Below are 9,081 nucleotides of genomic sequence, written 5' to 3'. Positions count from 1 at the left end.
CGAATAGTACCTCCACATCCTGCAACATAATTCGGTTTGCAAGCTCCGTCCGTATTTACTTTGACATAGTTTAGAATCGGCGGAATCCATCAAATTAACTTCATGACATGATCATGAATGATAACTTTTTTATTAGCTATCATAACTTTAATCTGGCTAATATGGTGAACGGTATTAGCTGGCAGAATAAAACCGTCCACATAAATATGCAATGACAGACAATTGCCAAATATCTTTCCATCCACTTTTCCTTCCCCAAGCTGTTGCATCCATGATATTATTGTAACACCACTGCTCAGCTGTACTCATAAAGAAAATGTTCCTGTTACTTGTAGAAACTAACTGAAGCCAAATATTTGGGGCAAGCGAACAGTCCCGTAAAACATGAATACATGAATGAGAGTTTCCTCCACATCTACACAATAATCACACATACCATGCCCAAACCCCATCTTCTTTTTCTTCATATTTGTGAGAAGTCTACCATGCATGCATGCATTACTACCCATATGAAGTGTCGAACGCGCTCTGGAACGTCATCACTAGCTGACTTCTCATGACCGCAAATATTGTTATACATGCAAGAAACTGTGAAATCAATATTAATCCCCCTGCTACTACTCGCAGATTCCAGTAGACTTGAAGGAATACTCAGAGTTACTGTTCTGAAATTGCCTTCTCCCAAGCCTAGAATTGTTAAGGTTGTCTTTGCTTGAAACAATATTTTCATTAATCATCACGTACGTAGTACTTTATGTGTTAATGTGGTGATTAGGATCATTTTATTATCAATTTAGTAAAACAATTTAGGTTATGAAAAAGACAATATGTGAACTTAACTATTCACATTTTTTTGCATATTGTTCTAGATTTGGATTGTCAATGTCTATTACTTTTTCGGTATCGTGTTTGTGAAGAAATGTTAGTTATCTCCCCATTGAATCAATGCTGGTGTTGTTTATTGAACTGACAGTATAGTATTCATCCAATTTCAGTATGCTTCAACCTTGGAAAACTAATTAATGACTTCTAAGTTTATGTGATTACAAATCAATAAATTCATTTTGATTTGTTATGAGACAAATTGGTAATTGTTCATTTTGTTTGTCTTATATTTTGCATGTGAAAATTTTATTTGTCTCTACTTGTTAGAATTTTGTTAGCTGCTAAATCTTTTGTTGTACAATCAATGCATTTTTCAACTGTCTAATATTTAAATGTAATGAAAAGATATGCATACAGCATACCAACCCTCCTTTGGTAAACTTAACAGTACTGTTTTTCTTGCTTGATATGAGAAATATTGTGCTAGAAAAGAAAGGTATGAGATGCTGAATTCCAACTAGGATTTCAGGTTTGAAAGGATAATTAATTTGCCATCGTATGGATTTGTTTTGTGACATAATCCACTAACTGGTTTATAAAGTTATAATTGTAATTTAGTGATATTAGAGTCTATCCACTAAATCAGCATTGGTTATTCAAGTCAGTAAGTATGGACCAAAGGAGTCTTTTTTTTTTTAATGTAGCAAGTAGATGCAAAACTCAGGTAAATTCTCTATCCAACTCTACTAAAAAGGCAAAATCCTTTCTTTCCATGAGTACCTTGTATCCACCAAGACCCCAACAGCATAATGCTCAAAAGTTCTGTCAAACATTGGTATGTGATTCAAATCACAAAGACCCGTGTGTTCGAATCAAGGTTGCCACATTTTATTTAAAATTAGCCCCTGAAGTTTGATTCAAATCAGAGCATGCTTTTCATCAATGATGAGCAGGTAAACAAAATCATGACCTGCCTATATCAATGATGAGCAGGAAAACAAAATCATGACCTGCCTATATCAATGATGAGCAGGAAAACAAAATCATGACCTGCCTATATCAATGATGAGCAGGAAAACAGTGGAATACAGTGGACTTGGGAGTGATACACATAACATCAATTTGGAAATAAAATAGGAATAAGGTAGTTAATGTTACATTGAAAACATAAAATAACACTTGTTTTAAAACATTTTTTTTTGCTAATGTGATACTTAATATGTGACAAAGGAAATACTCTCCATGGAATATGCTATTGCCATTTTCTTATACTTAATGAGGTTCAAAACATGAAAGATCAAATGAAAGCATCAAAAAGATGAACCAGCTACTTAATATACATATATAAAGCAACAGTGTCATTTTCTCTAGTCAGTTGAGTCCTGATCACGATGTAAATAAAGCAGCAGATGGCCTTCTTCCCCGGCGACACCCACAACACTTGAATTTGAATCCAAATCATCCGAAACAATACTTGTGATAGTGTCATCTAAAAATCAAACATTTATTGAAACCATATGTCAAAATATGAATCCTCAAGATGACACAACAGTAATAGATAAACAATCATTTTGATTATTATAAGGAAACAATGACATAGGAAGCAGAGGAGAGATATAATTGTAACTTATTATGTTACTGCTACTTCTAGTATTAGTGTTCAGTGCGACATACCCTTGAAATGGTGCAGAATATCAAGCTTGGAGCCTCTAGACAAATCCCACATATATACCACACCATCACTTGTGCTCATGATTCCGTAACCACCACAGACACCGACAGCAGTTGTCCTGCATACAGTTTTTATACGTGAAAACGGTCAAAATGTGAATCAATATAGCCATGTAGAATAAGCAATAGCACAACACCATTAAGAATCAGATATTAACAGAATCAAACAAAATAAAATTAAACTCAGGAAACATTATATGGCACCTAGGATCCAAGGGACTTCCAAAAGAAATGCTATTTTTCGTCAAAAGAGCAAGCGTCCAACTTCTAGCTGTATGTACATCATGATGAATTGAAGTTGAAACATGATCCTGGCAACAATCAATGACCGAGGGAGTCGAGACAAGAAACCACATAGCAACATCTTCGGTTGGTAGATAGTTATATGTCTCTCTTTGCTTCGAGAGCCAAAAATTGGATGCTTCTAAAAGTTTTTCAGCCTTCTCCTCTTTGCTAGCATAGCTCAATCGCAAGTCTTTTGTTTGCAAATGGAACAAGCTTATTGGAAAGAAGTCATTAATTGGATATTTTGAAGCAGAGAAGCTTGAAACACAATTGAGTTTTGTAATATCCCTGAGGAAAACATTGAAAATTATGTAAATGAGATATTACTATAACTGAACACCGTATTTCTTATTTTTAAAAACTGTTGAGCTAGGTTAGAGGTTTTTTTGAATAAGAAATTTGAAGAGAAGTTGAAATGAGGGAATGAAAATGTGGCATTAAAGCCAGCAGTGACATGTTCTAAAACAGATAAAGAACTCATGTTCTTCATATTCCGAGTCAATTAATACAAAAGAAATATGTTGACTATGGTAAATTATGGACAGAACATTAGTTCTTGCTTTGTAATAATGTAAAATCCTCAGAACATTCCTAAACCAACTGTGGTCAAATTAAATGTATAATAGGATATCCTTTCAAGGTAAATATAGACAACATACCATAAACTAAATTCCCCATAAATGTTTCGACCTACAACCAAATGAGCACACTTGGGGACCCTCTTCAATTCCACAATGCCAGGGGACGTGGAACCAGCAGACGGAATGATGAAGTGCTCTATCTTTTCACTGCAAAATTGTTAATAAGGGGTGAAGATATGATTTTGAAAAGAACATTGTTGTCATCATAAAGGGGAAAGAAAAATCAAAGAGAATGCATTAAAATCACCTCCATGTTGAATTCATGACCCACACTTGTATGTTCCCACTCCCTCCAACAGAAACAAGTCGGTTAGGTTCACAAACCGAAATACAATGCAAGTCTTCAACAGCTTCCAATGTTGCCACAACTGATGCATAACCACTTTCTACATGAACAATCTTCAAACCATTCTTCTTCGAGCAGATTAAAGTGCATGTTGAGCAACAACAATCAATTTTACTTTCCCTGGGATTAAATAATATATTTAATTACTCTATTTATATTATTCCAATATATACCAATTCTAACATGTAGAAACAATTAACCTGCAACTTGGGGTTTTTATGCTGCCTATTAAGACAATAAACTGTCCATCAGGAGTAAACTCCATCCCAGTCCTTTCCACCATAGTCTAGCAAAAAATGTGATATATTTTAAAAGTAAGCATTTATGTAGCCAAAGGTTTGGATAAAATGTAAATAAGGAAAAAATAAGCAACTTACTTCTGTCATGAAGTTATATTTTGGATCTGGCAACATTATCGGGGTGTGAACCATGGCAGAGGGGCAACCGAAATTCGGTTCCTTGATAGCTACCTTGTATGCAAACAGAGTTCTGTTCTGATCTGTCAAAAGGCCACATAAAACACAAATGTGGATTTCATCTCCAACTGTTTTTAAAAGTAATGATGAAACACGCATTGGGAGCATGTAGCGCCCCACAAACTTTACATTGTCTTTCGGATTATCCTTGAGTTCCTGATTTCTTGGAACCATTGGTTCTGAAATAAATTGAGCTTCCTTGCCACCAGAGCATTTATTTTCACAGGAAAGTGGGTTTGGATTTTGAGATGAAAGGTTTAGTTCTGCTAGGTTGTTCTGTAGATCTGGAACATCACTATGAACTTCAGGTTTCTCTAATATTAAACCTGCAGAATCATCTGGTTTGCGTAGTTTATCATTTTTTGCTTGAATGGTTTTTGATGGAGGGACATTGTTGCGGGTTCGAGGAGAAACAAAATTTCGCCTCTTTCTTATGGTGTTTATGAAATTTGGTGACTGAGAAGAAGATATCGCCAATGTTTTAGCATTGCCTATTTTACCACCGGCTTCATCTTGCGTCTTTTCTGCAAGTAATGATGATGTTTAGATCAAACACAACATATGTTAATAGTTTGCAACAATAGTTAAGTTGGATTGGCATGCAAATAGGTTGACACGGACTCAACAAGCATTTCAATTCAAAACAGGCAGAAGAATTATACTATGATACACACTTCAAACCTTATGATCATGATTATTTGATTTTAAGAACTTTTATTTTGATGCCAAATATAACAAACACATTACCTCCAGTAAAATCCTGAGCAATTGGAAGGTCATTTTGCACTGACTTGAAACTATCATGTGCTTGAGACTCGTCCAGAAGGGAATCAGGAACACATACATCAGGAGGAGACATGTCATCCAGATCAGAATCAGGAACACATACATCAGGAGGAGACATGTCATCCAGATCAGATTCAGGAACACATACATCAGGAGAAGACATGTCCTCCAGATCAGAATCAGGAACACATACATCAGGAGAAGACATGTCCTCCAGATCAGAATCAGGAATACATACATCATAATCATGAGGCCTGTTTTTATCTGCCATATAAACATGTGATTCAACAAAGCACGTTTAAACATAAACATGGAACATACAGACCCAAAAACAAAGAGAAGATTTAAAAGACAACATGTTTCATCAAAAGCCCTTGTAGCATGATGTTTAGAAGAAATAATCAAGAAAAACTAAAATAGCACCGATGGGTATATTTACCAGACGATGGTACATCCGAAACACATCCAACTTCATTTTGTTCTTCTTTAAACGGCAGTGTATCTGAAGGGATAAGTGTGAACTTCTCATCTGTTGAGTTATTCCTTAGTAAGGGAACTGCTTGAGGAAGCAGAAGTGACATCATCGACTTTGCCACATCCTTGTCAGTCGAATTATAATAATCATTCTTTGGGCTTATATTTGAATCATATTTTAGCACTTCCTCATCTGGTGTATCGGGAGCATAAAGATCAACGTCAATACAGCCCTGAGACTCTTTAGAACGTGATCTTCCCAAGGGAATTAATGAATCATCATGCTCTGTTTTAGAAACCTCGTTACGGAAGCTTGGTTCAGCTATTCCATTTGTATCTGCCACTAGTCCGCTTGGTTCAGCTATTCCATTTGTATCTGCCACTAGTCGGCGAAGCAACCTCAGAATAAACTGGTTTTTGAACCCAAAAAGCTGGGAGCAAAATAAAAGGAATGAAAAATATGTAAACAAGTCACCAGAGCAATATAATATAAACAAGTAACGACGAATTCCTACCTCTACGCCATCCATTTTAGGCGAATGTCTCTTCCTACGCAAAACCTTGGTGGTGCGAGTGAAACCTTTCCTCTGAAACCCGGCCCATGCAATGTCTGGAGTTTTCCCAGAAGCGGAATTCCCATCATCAGAAGAAATCTGTAGGAACATTATGTAACTAATCAATCTGTAGTTAAAGTGAAAACATGAAAGAAGAAAGTATGTTGAGAGTACAAACCAAAAATGTAGGACCGTTAACGCCTTCGAGAATTTCCATCTTACAAGTGACCCCGTTGTGAGCTCTAACAGCTTGGTAGCCGACGGGATATGGATGTCGATCTTTACCCTACAACCAGCCAGTATACTTGTTCAAATGTTACTGTGATCATTATAAAACAAAATGGAAAGAATAAAACGGTAGAGAAGAGAAGAGAAGATGTAATGGAACCCTAGAAGTGCTCCAATACTTGTTGTGCCATTGTCCATACCCTAGAAGTGCTCCAATACTTCTTGTGCCATTGTCCATTGTAGAGCGAACCGATTGAGATAACTTCGAGGTTATACTCATTTTCCGGTGCCGGTGCGGAGGGTTTTGCAGCGGTTCTAGACCTCACCATTGAAGAGTGAAATACAGAGAGGGTGAATGGCGGGAAAAAGGTTTTACAAGAGCTATATATAGATAAATGTTTCCCTCTATCTGCCGCTTCGTTTCCACTCGGTCATTCTTAAATTATTAATTATTTATTTATGTTAAACTTATTTAATAAATATTAATTACTCTCTTAAATCTATTTTTATTTTTGTTTTCTAAATTAAATTAATTTGTTCACTTAACTTTTTTACATATTTGAAAAAAAGTGGCATTCTCGTTTCCTAAAATAAAAAAATTATATTATTTCTTTGTTTTAGCGGTCCGTCTTTCCTTGTCCATCAAGTTTATTCAAGTTGTCGAAAGTTTTAGGAGCATGTGAATTCCAATTGAAAACTTAATAGATTTTTTTTCCATCGTCGGCGTCTTTAACTAATATCGTTTCTATGTTGATCTTTTCGATATAGAATCGTATCAGTCTGTCTTTCTCTTATTTGATGGATTTTCTGTTAATTTAGAGTCCTGAGTTGTGTTCCGTTGTGGTTGACCAATTTTAAAGGTTTCTCCTAAGTTGGAAAAGGCTATAATTCTCCTAGGTTGATTCTTGGAGGCATATTGATGCAAAACTTAGTCGACATTTGTGTGTTCCTCTTAAAACATGTTGTTGTGAAAAACGATACCAATAACAAAGTATAATAGGGAATTATAGGGGAGAAGAAGAACACAATAATTGGTTATAACCGTTATTCTTTTACTTTCTCTTAAAACAAGATTACAAGTTTACAAGAATAACAAATAACCTCTCTCACCCTAAATTAGGATTTGCAGCTTAGCAATGATGAGAGACTAGTATGCTATTTATAATAAAACCTAACATACTAACTAATGGGCTTTTTCAGCAAGACCCATTACACAAGCCAACTTAATAAACAAGCTAACTTAACAAATTAGGGTTTAAACACTAAACCTAATTTAACATGCTAACAACCCTAGCATCTTCGACATCTGCATGCTAGACCCATCTTCGACTACAGCATGCACACTTCGACACCAGCATGTGAACAATCCTTCGACTTCATGCTTAACTCTGTCGAACTGTCGAACCAAGAAGCTACCCTTCGACAATACTAGAGTTCGATCCAATATCTCACAAATCTCCACCTTGGACCTAACTCTACAACGTCAAGGAACAGACTAGCTTTCTTCATGCAGCTTTATCAACTGCATACAGTGGAAAAACTTGCAACTCGACAATGTCTTGGTGATCATATCAGCAACATTGTCTTCAGTCGAAACCTTCAACACTTGGACTTCTTCACGCTCGATTACTCCTCTGACGAAATGCAGCCTCACATCAATGTGCTTAGTTCGCTCATGATAGGCTGAATTCTTTGACAGGTGTATTGCACTTTGACTATCACATTTAACAGTGATATCTCGACCTTGAAGTTTCAGCTCCTTCGCAAAACCTTCAAGCCACAATGCTTCTTTCACAGCTTCAGTTAAAGCAATATACTCCGCTTCAGTGGTTGATAGAGCAACAACCTTCTGAAGTGTTGCTTTCCAACTAATTGCAGTGCCAAACATAGTGAAAACATATCCAGAAATAGATTTTCTGGAATCCATACAACCTGCATAATCAGAGTCGACATATCCTTCTATTACTGCTTTACTATCTTCACCCAAGGCTCCACCATAAATTAGGACTCTATTCAGAGACCCATTTATGTACCTTAAAATCCACTTCAATGCTTGCCAGTGAGCCTTTCCAGGATTCGCCATGTACCTGCTTACAAGACTGACTGCGTAAGCTATGTCGGGTCTAGTACAGACCATAGCATACATCAAAGAACCAACTATATTAGCATATGGGATGCTATTCATATAGGCTCTTTCGACATCAGTACTGGGACACTGATCAATACTCAGCTTGAATTGAGGGTTTGTTGGAGTCACAACTGACTTCGAATTCGACATACCAAACTTTTCAAGAATCTTCCGTAGATATGCCTCTTGAGATAGGCATAACTTCGACTTCTTTCTATCTCTTCGAATGTCAATTCCAAGAATCCTGGAAGCAGCTCCCAGATCCTTCATATCGAACTCCTTATTGAGTTCAGCCTTCACCCTCGTCACATCTTCAACATTGTTGCTTGCTATGAGAATATTATCCACATAAAGCAACAAAATAACAAATGAATTACCAGGTCGAAATCTGAAGTAAACGCAGTGGTCGAACTGACTTCTAATGAAACTTATGCGTGCCATGAAATTGTCGAATCTTCTATTCCACTGTCGAGGAGATTGTTTCAGCCCATACAAAGATCTCTTTAACTTGCACACATAATCTTCCTTCCCCTTTTCGACATACCCTTCAGGTTGCCTCATCTGGATCGTTTCATCTAGATCACCATACAAGAACGCAGTCTTCACA

The 9,081-nt window shown here is 36.5% G+C and overlaps 1 protein-coding gene across 1 annotated transcript; it reads right to left on the bottom strand.

Annotated features, from left to right (window-relative positions):
* Nucleotides 1–1,842: 1,842 nt before the first annotated feature.
* Nucleotides 1,843–6,739, bottom strand: LOC131616867 (uncharacterized). The gene is made up of 12 exons (XM_058888323.1): nucleotides 6,547–6,739; nucleotides 6,297–6,404; nucleotides 6,080–6,217; nucleotides 5,530–5,995; nucleotides 5,052–5,354; nucleotides 4,206–4,828; nucleotides 4,029–4,114; nucleotides 3,730–3,948; nucleotides 3,501–3,629; nucleotides 2,761–3,129; nucleotides 2,500–2,615; nucleotides 1,843–2,314 (listed from the first exon to the last, which is right to left on the bottom strand). The coding sequence occupies exons 1-12, from the start codon at nucleotides 6,673–6,675 to the stop codon at nucleotides 2,193–2,195; spliced, it is 2,808 nt and encodes a 935-aa protein (XP_058744306.1). The 5' UTR covers nucleotides 6,676–6,739; the 3' UTR covers nucleotides 1,843–2,192.
* Nucleotides 6,740–9,081: the final 2,342 nt, after the last annotated feature.

This window comes from Vicia villosa, linkage group LG7, assembly GCF_029867415.1.
Source record: "Vicia villosa cultivar HV-30 ecotype Madison, WI linkage group LG7, Vvil1.0, whole genome shotgun sequence".
Lineage (NCBI taxonomy): Eukaryota > Viridiplantae > Streptophyta > Magnoliopsida > Fabales > Fabaceae > Vicia > Vicia villosa.
The sequence above is the reverse complement of the archived record's forward strand: the minus strand, read 5'-3'. Positions and strand labels throughout refer to the sequence as shown.

What these genes read in the sequence shown, in the direction of transcription:
- LOC131616867 (XM_058888323.1), bottom strand. Translation starts at nt 6,675, where the DNA reads ATGGTGAGGTCTAGAACCGCTGCAAAACCCTCCGCACCGGCACCGGAA. An exon ending in CTAAAATGGATGGCGTAGAG is followed by an intron (nt 5,996 to 6,079) that starts GTAGGAATTCGT and finishes TTTTGCTCCCAG; the next exon opens with CTTTTTGGGTTCAAAAACCA. An exon ending in TGCTCAGGATTTTACTGGAG is followed by an intron (nt 4,829 to 5,051) that starts GTAATGTGTTTG and finishes CATTACTTGCAG; the next exon opens with AAAAGACGCAAGATGAAGCC.